At 44.9% G+C, this 15,556-nt stretch overlaps 1 protein-coding gene across 1 annotated transcript in view; it reads left to right on the forward strand.

Moving 5' to 3' along the window:
* Positions 1–15,556, forward strand: part of adamtsl3 (ADAMTS-like 3) — a 537,604-nt gene that overhangs the window by 516,529 nt on the left and 5,519 nt on the right. The window contains exons 27-30 of the mRNA XM_051920411.1: positions 1,263–1,446; positions 4,877–5,081; positions 7,436–7,545; positions 9,686–9,900. Coding sequence (XP_051776371.1) covers positions 1,263–1,446; positions 4,877–5,081; positions 7,436–7,545; positions 9,686–9,900 — 714 coding nt within the window. The remainder of the gene's footprint in view (positions 1–1,262; positions 1,447–4,876; positions 5,082–7,435; positions 7,546–9,685; positions 9,901–15,556) is intronic.

Raw genomic sequence — 15,556 nt, forward strand, 5'->3', positions numbered from 1 at the left:
TTGGCCATTCCAGAACCTTCCATTTTTTTTTTTGGCTTTCTTTCTTTTCCGCTATTACTTGCTATGTTTTACTGGTCCGTTTGGGGGTCATTGTCATGTTTCAAGGTTCACTTTCGGTTGACTTTCACTCTTCTCATAGATGGTCTCTCGCATTAGCCCCCTTTGGCACAATGAAGAATTTGTAATGGGTTTCGGTGGTGGTGAGCTGCCCAGACCCTGATACAGCAGAGCAGCTGCAAATTAAAACATTCCCACCACCGTGCTTTATCGTTGGTGTCAGGGTCTTCTGGTCAAATGCTTACCAAACATGTCTTCTGGTACTGTGGCCAAATAACTCTGTCGTTCCCTCATCAGTTCCAGAAGTCCTTGCCTTGGCGTTCATAAGCCAACTGTAGACTTGCCCTGATGTTCCTTCTGGTTTCCTCTCATGTTGATCTCATTCATTGCAGCCTCTCTTTGTAATATTGGACTCCTGCACTTTGACATCATCAGCGGCAAAAGCTACCTGGTGGTCCCATGATGAGGTTCTGAGCTTCTCAGAATGTCTTCTTTCAGCATCTTCCATTCTGCTCTTGGGTTGAACTACTTGGGGTGTCCTGGCCTGGGCGAGTTGTCGGTTGTTTCAAATCTTTCCAACTACTAGATGATCTTCTTCAAGTGTGGGTCGTGGCACATTTTGGGTCCTGAGATGTCTGAACTTGGGTCGCGCTGAGCCAGGAATCAGAGAAAGTGAATGAGAAAGGGTTTGGGTCAGAGCTTGGAAAGGAAAAACATGAACTTTGAAATGGTGGTCCAGTGCCCTCCTGTAGTTCAACAACATGTTGGTCTGATGACCGAATGAGGGGGTTTAGTGGCAAGTGTCCCTTGTTCTGCTGTAATGTCCTGTTTTGGCTCTTGCCTTTCATTATTTGGGGGACTTCAAGTTCTCTGACACCCTGTCCTGGGGCTTGATGGGATGGGCTCAGCTCTCACAGGACCCTCCTCAGGATAAGCGGGTTTGAAAACCAATCAATGGATGGACGGGTGCATAAGTGGCAGTCCTAGTAGTCTGAAATATTTAGAATAGAATGAGACACTTATATGAGGGGCCTCAGCACTTGCCCTGCAGATGAAGAGTGAGCTCCTTGAAGTTCTTCTTCTCTTTATCTACACCCTCTTTGACATGCAGTTAAACATTAGAAGGCTTGAGTGAATCCAATGCTTTATGGTGCAGCTCATAATGCACACACATAAACCATTAATAGAAGTTTATCAATGCATAGATTACCAGTGGGAACTTGGAAACTGGACTAGCTGCTCTGCTAGCTGTGGAAATAAGGGGACTCAATCAAGGAGCGTCCGCTGCGTCAGTGAGGCCAACCATGAGGTGAACAGCTCAGCGTGCCAGCACTTACCCAGACCGGCGCTCGAGAGAAGGCCTTGTAATCTTCAAGACTGCCCTCCTAGGTAAGCATCTCCCTTTGCATGTGTGCTTTGTGACTTTGTGAGATAATCGTAACAGTCACTCTATATTCTTAAAAAAAATATCCACTTTAATAAAAGGACAAGTGGCTGTGTATCTGTGTGACTGTCTGGTTGCTATATTTGCACATCACAAACATTAAAACTGCTTTTATGAATCCCATACCAAATTGCAAAAAATATACATATGCATTGCATTTTTCATTCCAAAAGATGGTGCATCACAAATATTAACTCTGCTCCTTAACGAATCCCATACCAAATGGCATATAATGTAGACTTATGCAATGCATTTTCATTTCAACAGATGGCAAATCACAAACATTAACTCTGTTTTTGCAAACTCTATACCAAATGGCATATACCATGGACATGCAGGACATTTTCCATTTCAACAGACGGCACATCCCAAACAATAACACTATTTCTATAAATCCCATACCAAGTAGTATATAATGTAGACTTATGCACTGCATTTGTCATTCCAACAGATGGCACAATCACAACCATTAACATTGCATTTACGAATCCCACACCAAATGGCAAAAAATATACATATGCATTGTATTCTTCATTCCAACAGATGGTACATCACAAATATTATCTCTGCTTTTACAATTCCCATATCAAATGTCATATAATGTAGACTTACAGACTGCATTTTCATTCCAACAAATGGCACATCACAAACATTAACACTGTTTCTGCAAACTCTATACCAAATGGCATATACCATAGACTTATGCAAGACATTTGCCATTCCAAAAGACGGCACATTCCAAATAATAACACTGTTTCTACAAATCCCATACCAAGTAGTATATAGTGTGGACTTATGTACTGCATTTGTCATTCTAACAGATGGCACAATCACAACCATTAACTTTGCTTTTACGAATCCCATACCAAATGGCTGAAAATATACATATGCATTGCGTTTTTCATTCCAACAGATTGCGCATCACAACCATTAAAATTGCTTTTATGAATCCCATACCAAATAGCATATAATGTAGAGTTATGCACTGCATTTGTCATTCCAACAGATGGCACATCACAAAATATTAACACTACTTTTATGAATCCCATACCAAATGGTATATAATGTAGACAAATGTATTGCATTTGTCATTCCAGTTGTTGAGGACTAGGAATCCCAAAGCACATAAATCCCAATACGTTTCAAAAGCACTTCCAAAAATGCCCACTGGGGGGGGATATTACATTCAAAACCCAACTAGTAAATCTTTATGAAATAAAACATTTATTCTTCACAAAAGGTATTACAAATCACTATGAAGCTCCATGAGGCACAGAGGCAAAATGGAATTGCTTGAAACACAAGGAAACCTGAGCAAACAAAGTCACACATAGACAACAAAAGCAGCATTAAGTTAAGCTAATGCCACAAAAATGAACAATGATAAAAAAAAAACGTGAACCCCCAGCCAGGGAAGAAACCCTGCTTGAAACATCACACCAACAGATTATGCGTCCCAAACATTTGAAGGAATGCATTTTGTTACTATGAATGCTTTTGGTGCGGCATCTGTTGAAATGACTAACATAGTGCATTTTATTAATACAAATGTGTGTGGTGCGCCATCTGTTGGAAAGACAAATGCAATGCATTTTATCATTACATTCATTACAGAATACATTCCAATAGATGGTGCAATGTAAACGAGGTCAACGTTGATTGCTTGGATTTTAACCCAGTGTTAGAAGGGTAACACAACTGGTAAGGACATAAGATAAGAAATTATACAAACCAGAGGAGTCCATTCGGTCCATGAAGCTCATTGGTTTAGCTAATAACTAAGCTGCCACGATATCTCGTCCAGATATGGTTGTCAAAGTTCCTGGTTCATCTGAAGTATGTGTTGCCAGACTTGTTTACCTGCCTACCCAGTCAAACCATTGTGGAAAGTTCTAGATTATCTGAGACTTGTTTCACGGGAGTCTATAAAGATAGCGCCCCCTAAAGGCTAATCTGGGTAACGCTACTCTATAGTCTGATTGGAGTCATCATACAGATTTAGTTTGCAGCTCAAACACTTCAAATAAATCCCCCCCTTTGCCCACAAGGTAACTCCTTTTGCAGAACAAAAACAGTTTTCATTTGTTATGGCTGCCCTTGCCAGAAACATCTTTTTATTGTTCCCACGTGTACCGATTTACACATCAACCATCCTATAAGTCCAGGCTGCAAAATCACTTAGGACTTTTTAAGGCATCTGCAGGGGTTCTTCCCACAATGCTGGACTTTGCTGGGTTTTTTTTTTTTGGAACCCCGGGATCTGAGGACATTCAGGGGTCCTAAACGGGCCGTTGTGTCCCCTTCCTCCCGTGTCACACGTATCCAGTGTGTATTTTTTATTTTTTATCCTTTAAAGTCACAGGTGTTTTATTCCAACTGCCAAGGCAGGCAAAGTGAAAAACGTTGGGAAGCATTCCATCCAAGAGAGCTTTAAATCAGCGGCCCCTCCATCGCTGTTGTCAGCTTGGAGTACGAGATGTGTGTAGGGGTGGACACCGTTTCCAGTTCCAGAGAGCCGTTATTATTTAAAGCAGATGCAGAAACCGTCCCGGTTTGTGTTTAATGAGAAGGCCAATTGAAATGGACAAACAGTATGGAGCCCGGGAGCAGGCGTTGTGGAGATGGGTGTGGAGACATGAAGAAGTGGGAGCTCAAGAGGGTGGTCTGCTAATCACCAGATGATACCTTAGGAGAGTTATTTAAATGAGATATTTTTGGAATGTCATTCAAAGGCACCATGTTGAAAAATTTCTTTGGAAGTAGCACTTCTCCGGCTTTTTTTTTTAAGGATTTTCTCCTTTGGATCGGACAAGTATTGCTGCTCCAGTCTGTTAATGACATCTTTTTTTTTTCTCTTTCTGCCATCAAGACACCAAAGTAAAAATCAAAGCCATTTTGTACAAATCCCTATTACTTACTTCTTAATAAAAGTTATGGAATCCCATAAAAAGTCCCCCTTTTTTTTTTTTACATAAAGCAAAGCCACCAAATAAAATGACAGCCCAGCAAAGATTGAAGTCAGACTGCTAGTGTGGCGCTAGGTGGCTAATTCCGGGTCAGGTGAAAGTTTTTACAAATTTAGGGACAGTTCATTCCTGTAGCTTGCCCTGCTGGCACCCATAGCATGCAGCAGGACTGTCCCAAGGGACTGCAATTCCCAGCAAGCGACAAATGGCGCGGACACAACAAAATGAATGAAAAATAAAAGGTAGCCACGATCAGGCTTCGTATCTCTTAGGTCAATCCTGTGACATGCTCTGTTCACAGAGCGACGGCGCCTTCTGTCGACCCTGGGACTTGTGGGTAGGAAACCAGAAGGGGCGGAGTCACGTAACCTCACTGCAATTTCATTTGATTTTTCTTTGTGTTCTTCAGCTGGGTTCCCGAGGCCTGGTCACACTGCTCAACACCTTGTGGTTCAGGATTCCGGCAAAGGCAAACGACATGTCGGCAGATGACCGCCAGCGGGCACATCAAGATTTTGCCCAGGGATGACTGTCGCCCAGAACACCAACCTGCGGAGAGAGAAGTTTGTGTCTCAGATACGTGTGCATTATGGGTGGCACGTTCATGGCGTCAGGTAAGGATATATCGTTTCCCGATTACCGGCCTCTTGAGTAGCCTGCTATCATCATGCAAAAGCGTTCCTTTGCTTATGCGGATGGATAGGGGATAGCAGATGGATTGGGAGACCACCATCATGAGGTCACTGGAAAGGGGTGTGTGGCGCTCCCGAGAAATGGGGGTGATGAAGAAGCTTGCCAGAAGACGTCTCCCCCTTGCTGAGGGTGAGCAGGGGAGACGTTAGTTTTAAAAGGGGCGCACCACGGCTCATGATGGCTTTTATGAATGGATCCTTCTGATTTGAAGTGTCTGGATGATCTAAACTGCTCAAAAAAATGAAAGGAGCACTTTGGAAACAAATCAGATCTCAATGGGAAAAAAATCCTGCTGGCTATCTCTACTGCTGTGGACTGATATGGTGATGTATGAGGAACGAGAGGATGGAAATGAAAATGATCAACCAACAGAGAGAGGGCTGAACTCAAAGTCACCCCGAAAATCAAAGGGAAAAAAATGATGTGGCAGGCAGGCGGGTCCATTGTGCAGAAATTTCATTGCAGCAACTCCAAATGGTACTCAGTAGTTTGTATGCCCCCCACCAGGCCTGACAACGTCCTAATGAGATGATGGATGGTGTCCTGGGGGATCTCCTCCCAGATCTGGACCACTGAGCTCCTGGACAGGCTGAGGCGTCACATGGACCCAAACATAATGTCCCACCCAGAGGTGTTCTACTGGATTGAGGTCAGGCGAGTGAGCGTGGGAGGGCCGGCCAGTCGGTGGTATCAATTCCTTCATCCTCTCGCCACATGAGGCTGGGCATTGTCGTGCACCAGGAGGAACCCAGGAGCCACTGCATCAGCACAGGGTCTGACGATGGGTCCAAGGATTTCATCCCGATACCTAATGGCGGTCAAGGTGCCATTGTATAACCTGTAGAGGTCTGTGTGTCCCTCCATGGATATGCCTCCCCAGATATACCATCACTGACCCACCACCAAACCAGTCATGCTGAACGATTTCACAGGCAGCATAACGTTGTCCACAGCTTCTCCAAACCCTTTCATGTCTGTCTTATGTGCTCAGGGTGAACCTGCTCTCATCTGTGAGTGCCAGTGGTGGACCTGCCAATTCTGGTATTCTATGGCAAATGCCAATCGAGCTCCACAGTGCCCACTAGAGGACGTTGGGCCCTCGGGCCACCCTCATGAAGTCTGTTTCTGATTGTTTGAGATGTCAGAGACATTCACACCAGTGGCCTGCCTGCCTGCTGGAGGTCATTTTGTAGGCTCTGCCAGTGCTCGTCCTGTTCCTCCGTGCCCAAAGTATCAGATACCAGTCAGTCCTGCTGATGGGTTAAGGACCTTCTATGAGGGACCCTGTCCAGCTCTCCTAGAGGAACTGCCTGCCTGTCTCCTGGAATCTCCTCCATACCCTTGAGACTGTTCTGGGAGATGCAGCAAAACTTCTAGCAATGGCACGTGCCATCCTGGAGAAGTTGGACTACCTGTACCACCAAACTCTGTAGGGTCCAGGTATGGCCTCATGCCACCAGTAGTGACACTGATCGTAGCCAAATGCAAAATGAGTGACAAAACAGATGAGGAGGGAAAAATGTCAGTGGCCTCCACCTGTTAAACCATTCCTTTCTGTTTTGGGGGTTTGTCTCATTGTTGCCCCTCTAGTGCCCCAAAGGAGCTGAAACTGATGAACAAGCCCCTCTGCTACTTCACTGACCAGATCAATAGCCCACACGTTTCATTGACTTGATGCTGTACTCTCATTCAAAAGTGTGCCTTTAATTTTTCTCGAGGTGTATGTTTACCTGGCGACACGGTGGCGCAGTGGGTAGCGCTACTGCCTCGTAGTAAGGAGACCTGGGTTCGCTTCCTGGGTCCTCCCTGCATGAAGTTTGCATGTTCCTCCCACAGCAGGTTAGGTGCATTGGTGATCGTGGTGTGCCCTGTGGTGGGCTGGTGCCCTGCCTGGGATTTGTTCCTGCCTTGCGCCCTGTGCTGGCTGGGATTGGCTCTAGCAGACCCTGTGATCCTGTGTTAGGATATAGCAGGTTGGACAATGGATGGATATTTACCTGCATTATGAACATTGTTTTTAAGAATGTTTTATTTATTTTTTGGAAGTTCTGCGCTGCACTTTATTTTGGAACACTTTCTTGTTGGTTGTGACACACTTTTTATACCATTTCTTGCTGTGTTATGGGTCCTCATTGCCCAGTCCATCTCAGTTTACAACTATCGATGTCCCAGGTTCCTGGGAGTGTGCAAGCTGTGGGCAACGCGGGTATCGCAGAAGGAGGACTAATTTTTAAGAAAGACGCGTGACAGAGTTTCCTGTGTTCTCTTTATTCAGTGTGCAGGACGATGCCTTGGACCAGCGGTATCTACGCAGCACCGTCAAGTCATCTGCCAACACTCCAACGGCTCTTTGCTTCCAGACTCCTACTGTGATGAAAGAAAAAGGTATTACAAGAAAACGGAAGTAGTAAAAACAGTATGTTTGGCTCTTTATCAGTTCTGGTAAGAAGCTCTCCATGTGTTCTGTTTAAATAGTTTATTTTGCCGAGCTGAGATGAATTCTGAACCAAGGGTAGCAATTGGAAATGTAATTATATTTTACGTTCACTTCTAAAAAGCTCTTGGCTGTCAGAAAAAGTATAAAGATAGGTAGAAAAGTTTACAATGCATTCTGCTGGTACTTCTATATCCTTATAACCCTTATCCCTCAGGTGGCTGGCAGCCTAGGCAGTGTGCCTTGGTAATTTAAAGGAATACTCCACCTGCAAATTGGATTCGTTTTAGTTTGTTACTCATTGTAGTTTGTAGACAAAAATTTAACCCTTTCCTTGAATTCAAAGTGTTGACTATTAAAATCTCTACAATATATTACGGGATATGAGAGCAAGTGCAATACGTCATCAGGCCACTTGACAGTCAGAGGTTGATTTAGATGATGATGACACAAATATAATTTATGAGGACGGTAATAGTAACGACATCATTCTACATTGTTGATATCTTGTCTGGCGTAAGTGGCAACTCCGTAGGTAATGTGATTCATTGCCACCACTAGTTTATAATCTTGTAGGTTACCTTTTCCTGTAAGTTCTTCCTGTGTAGAGACATGCATCTCCTGGACCAGAGCCTAGTCAATCCTTTCTTCTGCCAATAATCATGGCACGTAGTCAGCTGTGGAACCACTAAAAGCTTCTATGTTAATTTAACAGATACGGAGTGATGGTCCAGTAGTCTTTGATTCAAGCAATGATGTGTCTAGGTGTGTTTGTTTGCTTTGGTTAGCACATCACATTGAATTTAATTCATAGACAGCTGAGGATCTACTGACAGCTTCTAGATAGATTTGACAAATACGGATTGATGGTCATGAGGGTCATGAGGTCGCTGGAAAGGGGTGCGTGGCGCTTCTGATATCTCTGCAAGTCTTTAGAGTCCTGGTGCTTCCTGTTTGTGAGACATGGATGCTATCCAGTGACCTGAGAAGAAGACTGGACTCCTACAGCACTGTGTCTCTTTGGAGGGTCCTTGGGTACCACTGGTCTGACTTTGTGTTGCTCACGGAGTCCCGAATGAGGCACATGACCTGCATTGTGAGGGAGCGTCAGTTACGGCACAACGGCCATGTGTGGCATGATTCCTCGAGGGTGATCCTGCTCATAGGACCCTCATTGTTGAGGACCCGAGCGGCTGAACCAGGCCAAGGGGACACCCACACAGATAGATGGTCATTTCTGGAGGGTGGGAATGAACCGCGTGTCTGCTTAGGGGGTAGCCAACCAGGATCCCGAGCTGTTTCATTGTGTGGTGGGTGTGTCAACACACTGTACTAGTTCATGACCCCCAACCTGACCTGACCTGGAGTGGTGGTCCAATAGTCTTTAATTCAAGCAATGATGTTCCTAATTGTGTTTGCTTACTTTGGTTAGCCCTTCACATTGGACTCACTCCGTTTTGCATTGTTTTCAATGTTCTTGTCAGTAGATCTCTCAACCATTTGGCTTCCAGGTGTTTGTAGTACATTTAGTGTTACCCAGTCTGCTACATAAGAAGATGCACTACAAAGTCACTGGTCTGGAAAACTCTGACTGGTCTGAAGCTACACATGATGCACTGTGTGTTTTGACGCTTTTCTCTTATGATCTCCTGTGTGATCAGACCAGATGGCCTAGCCTTCACTCAACACGTGCATCAATGAGCCTTGGGAGCCCATGACCCTAGCACTGGTTCACTAGTTGTCCTTCCTTGGACCACTTTTGGTAGGTACTAGCCAACTGCATGACGTGAACACCTCACAAGACCTGCCGTTTTTGGAGATGCTCCGACCCAGTCATCTAGAGAGCACAATTTGGTTCTGGTCAAAGTCGATCAGATCCTTACGCTTTCCCATTTTTTCAAGAACTGACTGTTCACTTGCTGCGTAATACATCCCACCCCTTGATTGGTGAGATAATCAATTTTATTCACTCCACCTCTCAGCGGTTCTAATCTTATATAAATGTATATAGAAGTGTGACGGGGCTCCGCTGGACTGAAAGGTCAAGAACTCCAACATTCATGTTTGCTTTTTCCTCCCCCCTTCTGACAGGCCCCTGTCCTCGAGGAACTGCTCAGCAGACATCTGCAACGTCCATTGGGTGACCCAAGCCTGGAATACCTGCACGGTGTCATGTGGACATGGGTTCCAGTCTCGGAAGGTGGAATGCGTTCACAAGAAAAGCCACAAAACTGTAGATGACCAGCTGTGTAGCTGGCAGAAGCGCCCATCCAAGTGGCAGCACTGCAGTGCCACTTCATGTAGCCGTAAGTATGGTTTTTGTGTTTTGGAATTAAAGACAGAAGAAGAAGCTGATCCGTTCATTCTGTGCCTTCAGTGCTCGCCATGCTTTATGCGTCTCTCAGTAATAAAGATTTGAACAGGGCAGATTTAGGGTTTCCGTCTGCCATTCACCTACTAATCCACCATCTACTCTGTTGGGCTCTTGAGCAAGGCCCTTAACCTGACAGTTGTTGCAGAGGCTCCGTACAATGGCTGACCCCACTTTACCTGACAATTTTTCCAGGGGCGCTGTACAATGGCTGACCCCACTTTCTCTCTCTCCAGCATGTTCCCATGTCATTTCGAGGTGGCTTGCCTGCCGTCTGTCCACTTTTGATGGGTGACTCTCGGCATCTCCATCTCGCGTGTCTCACACTTGGACTTCCTCTGTCAAGCGGTGTCACTAAAAACAAACTGACCAATCACACCAAAGCCCCAAACTGACCTATCAGATTGCTTTGAGGGAGTGGACACACCCACACATACACACAGACCTTAACGTTTTAATATACAGTAGATTTATAAGGAAAAGGAAAAACTGGGTTGTGAAACATATTAGATAACAAAATGCAATCTATGCATTATAAATTGATAAAATATCAGAATCCTGTATGAACATTAGAACAATCGAGACGAGAACAGGCCGTTCAGCCCAACAAAGCTCGCCAGTCCTATCCGCTTAATTCTTCTAAATAAAAAAAAATTGTGATGGACGAATCGCCTGGGTGGGCATCCTGGTTGGGAAGGAGGGTGATGCCTTCACCAGCCCTATTCCACTCCAAGAAATGAGGCAAAGGAAACCCTATCACACCCACAAGACAGGCACGGGATGTCGATGCCAGCAAGAACACACTGGCATCCCGGCTGGGTTAGTTTGATCCAGGATCCAGGTATAATGGAAGGACTGGGGTGGACATTTGTTCCAGTACATTTCCTCCCCCAGGATGTTGGGTGGCAACCTCCCCTGGTTTAAAGTTCCCAGATGGACTCCTGCAGGGCACACTGGAACCTGTAATGCCTTGGTGCGGCGCTGTGGTGTTCTGTGGGGGCTGTCAGGAGGAGTCTGAAGGGGTTAACAATCCTTATACGGTGGCACTTCCGATTGACCCAGAAGTAGTTCCGGATCTAAGATTAAAGAGGCCACTCACCCTCATCCAAGTGAGTCAGAGTCGGGTGGAAGTGGATGAAGCTCACCTGGGAGGTGTAGAGGAGGAGAAACAGAAGTTTAAAAGTGAAGAGCGTTGAGTTAATAGTGCCTAGGACCTTTGTGGAAGATATCTGTAAAAATAAACCAGGACTTGCGTTTGTGAGGTTGTGTCTGGGGTTAAGGCGCTGCATCGCCCCCTGGTGGTTCACAACATCACGTCGAGTTTTGAACGTCTCTAAAGTCCTACTGTCTACCGCACTACTTGGTCACGTATTCCATGTGTCTGGGGTTCTCTGTGTAATGAAAAACTTCCTAATCTGTATGAAAAATATAAGGCTTATGTGTGAGAAGCACAGGAAATCATTTTAAAAACAGTTTCCGCTTTCATCTCTGCAAGCAGGTGGAGACAGAACTGGAGGTGGCAGAGTTGAAGATGTTAAGATTTGCATTGGGTGTGACAAGGATGGACAGGATTAGAAATGAGGACATTAGAGGGTCCGCTCAGGTGGGATGGTTGAGAGACAAAAGTCAGAGAAGCGAGATTGCGTTGATTTGGACATGTGCAGAGGAGATATGCTGGGTATAATGAGAGAAGGGTGCTAAGGATAGAGCTGCCAGGCAAGAGGAGAAGAGGAAGGCCTAAGAGAAGGTTTATGGATGTGGGGAGAGAGGACATGCAGGTGATGGATGTAACAGAACAAGATGGAGAGGACAGAAAGATATGGAAGAAGATGATCTGCTGTGGCAACCCCTAACAGGTGCAGTCGAAAGAAGAAGATAAAGACTGTGTGTTTGTTAAGACGATGAATAGTTTTTATAAGTATTCACTTTCCCTTTATATGTGAGGACTTTGTCGTGTTGACCAGCTGACATCTCATCCTCGAGTTACTGAATTCAGGCACAAAGCAAAAAGACAGTGTGGCTCAAAACACATACATGAGGTTCATGGCTGGTGACTCCGTCAGAGTCAGATTTACAAATCTATGAACCCCAAAGAGTAGCGTATTCACTGACTGCACGCTTCTTGGTAAAATTTTCATGTCACAATATCCCGTGTTAGTCCAGACATTGTCACAAGTTGAGAAGTAACAGTGGCTTCTGGTAGGACAGCCACACAGCCAGTCTTTTCGGGTGTACCACTCCGTTTGAAAAGAGCAAGTTGTCTTTTGTCCCTTAGTTTGAAGCAAACCTTTTAGCTCTGGCGTTGGCATCCCGTTATTTAACCCTTCCTGATTTAACTGAAAGTCCAGTCTTGAGAAGTTTCTAAGCTTAGACATATATTCTTTATTTTGTTGGCAGTCAGTTGGAACAACAAAATAAAAAGAAAAGGCCTGCTGAAGTGCACATGACTTTCTGATATCGCTGACGTATCGGCGCCTCTGCGTAGAAGAACAGCAGGAACGAGCACCTGTTAGGCTCACATGCGCCCCCTTCAGGGCGCCACAGTACTGTCTGCCTCACTCACCTTCTGCCTTTTCACTGCAGTTTTATCAGACTGAGTCTGTCACACGCATTCATTAAACATATTAGAAAGTCAGGGTGTATAATAAACGTGTCTGCAAACCTTATATTGGCGACATACCGAGAGACAGCACCAGGCAGGCGCCAATTGCAGGCATCAGCCCTGTGTGTGAGGGAGAGCGCAGTCCGAGGTGAGGCGAGGCTCGTTGCTGCCTCACTTCTCATTTCTCCCCTGTGTTTGAACAAGAAATGCGCAAATTCAGCAATTTTGACTATAATAATGATGATCAAAATTATTGGAATCATACAGAAAACAAATTTATAGCACAGACCAGTGGAAACATTTATTTTATGTTATCATTGTTAGATTTTTTTTACTTTTCATGAACCTCACCTGCCACCCCTGACCGCACATCCCTGATACCCGAAAACACAAAACCACATTGGGGGACCACCGTTCATTTACAGAAATGAGAATGCAGGCCGGAAGCATCCAAGCCCAACTCTTTTAAGTCAGTGGGTAACTGATGTAATATACTATTTGAAATTGGAACAAAATATAATTCTCACTTAGAGGATCTGTTCAAAACTTTAAAAAAAACTGGATGGATCTAATAAGTAACATTTTAGAATAAGCATTTCTATTCTAATGGGGAGAAAGACTCCCTAAGAAAAACTCTAAAGTTTTTCTCTGGCTGTTTGGCCTTCCTCTCTTTCTCATGGGTGGGAGTTGAACTGAATTTAGTTTTGTTAAGTTTGACTTGATTGTATGGAACGTTACACACCATCCATCCATCCATCCAACCTGCTATATCCTAACACAAGGTCTGCTGGAGCCAATCCCAGCCAACACAGGGCGCAAGGCAGGAAACAAACCCCGGGCAGGGAGCCAGCCCACCGCAGGGCACACGCACACTCCAGGGACAATTTAGAATCACCAATGCACCTAACCTGCATGTCTTTGGACTGTGGGAGGAAACTCACGCAGACACGGGGAGAACATGCAAACTCCATGCAGGGTGGACCCGGGAAGCAAACCCAGGTCTCTAACTGTGAGGCAGCAGCACTACCCACTGTGCCACTGTGCCGCCCCACATTACATGCTTTTAATAAATTCAATCAAAGATAATACAAAAAAAGAGAGAATGCAGGCCCAATCAGAACACTGAGATGGACCAGGCCTTTCATGTGTTGAACAGAAGACCTCAGCTTCTGGATTAATTGTGAAACAGGAATTGGGTTCACAGTCAGGAGTTCATCACTGTAAAACAATTTTCTAAGATTCAGTAATATACTGCAGGATCCTATAGGGCAAAAAGTGCTACTTTCACACACACACACACACACACGCACACGCACACACACACACGCACACTGTCTGCTATGAATTAAAACACAAATCAGCTCTGGAACTCTGTGAGGATAAACTGGATTAGTGCACCCCCTTGTGGTTATGAAGTAGAATGAAGTACTCTGTCCAGCACAGGACCTTCACTGCAAAAATGAAATCTAATTCGAAATCAGATGAAATCCCATATAGTTTTTCATATCTCCTGTAAGTTGTGATATTAAAATATCTATTACAAGGAAATGAGTGTATTGAGCAAGAGCGTCCGATGCAAATCATCAGTGTGCTTAAGGTGTTTGAAGCAACATTGCAATATAATTTTGGCTTTTTTCTTTTTATTTTGCAGTTTATTCATTTTCATCAATTTGTCTCCCTTTCTCATTGTTCACCCAAGGCAAGTGCCTCATTTGCCTTACCCTTTTCCTGGCCCTGCTCCATTGGCAGCTGCTACCATTAGGGGTTGCCACAGCGGATCAAAATCTTCTTCACTCCTGACACTCTTCTCCACCCACTCCACCCTGCCTGCACTCTCTTCTTCACTTCTCTTCACCAATCCCCATTACTCTGTACTGTTGATCCCAAGTATTTAAACTCATCCACCTTCGCCAACTCTACTCCCTTACATCCTCACCATTCCACTGACCTCCCTCTCATTCACACACATGTATTCTGTCTTGGTGTTCCTACTGACCTTCATTCCTCTCCTCTCATATCTCCACCTCTCTAGGGTCTCCTCAACCTGCTCCCTACTATCAGTACAGATCACAATGTCATCAGCAAACATCACAGTCCATGGGGAGTCCTGTCTAATCTCGTCTGTCAACCTGTCCATCACCATTGCAAATAAGAAAGGGCTCAGAGCCGATCTCTGATGTAATCCCACCTCCGTCACTCCTACCACAGACCTCATCACTGTCACACTTCCCTCGTTCATATCCTGTACAACTCTTACATACTTCTCTGCCAATCCTGACTTCCTCATACAATACCACAGCTCCTCTTGAGCCCCCCTGTCATCTGCTTTCTCCAGGTCCACAAAGACACAATGCAACTCCTTCTGACCTTCTCTAAACTTCTCCATCAACATCCTCAGATCAAACATCACATCTGTGATGCTCTTTCTTGGCAGGAAACCATCCTGCTGCTCACTAATCATCACCTCACATCTTCACTGAGCTTCCATTACTCTTTCCCATAACTTCATGCTGTGGCTCATCAGTTTTATTCCCCTGTAGTTACTGCAGTCCTGCACATCCACCTTATTCTTAAATATTGACACCAGTACACTTCTTCTCCACTCCTCAGGTATCCTCTCACTTTCCAAGATTCCATTAAACAATCTGCTTAAAAACTCCACTGCCATCTCTCCTAAACACCTCCATGCTTCCACAGGTATGTCATCTGGACCAACAGCTTTTCCATTCTTCATCCTCTCCATAGCTGTCCTTACTTCCTTCTTGCTAATCCGTTACACTTCCTGATTCACTATCTCCACATCATCCAACCTCTTCTCTCTCTCATTCTCTTCATTCATCAGCCTCTCAAAGTACTCTTTCCATCAGCTCAACACACTCTCCTCACTTGTGAGTACGTTTCCATCTTTATCCTTCATCACCCTAACCTGCTGCTCATCATTCCTAGCTCGGTCCCTCTCTGTAGCCCACTGGTCCTTTTCTCCCTCTTT

Source organism: Erpetoichthys calabaricus, chromosome 17, assembly GCF_900747795.2.
Source record: "Erpetoichthys calabaricus chromosome 17, fErpCal1.3, whole genome shotgun sequence".
NCBI lineage: Eukaryota > Metazoa > Chordata > Cladistia > Polypteriformes > Polypteridae > Erpetoichthys > Erpetoichthys calabaricus.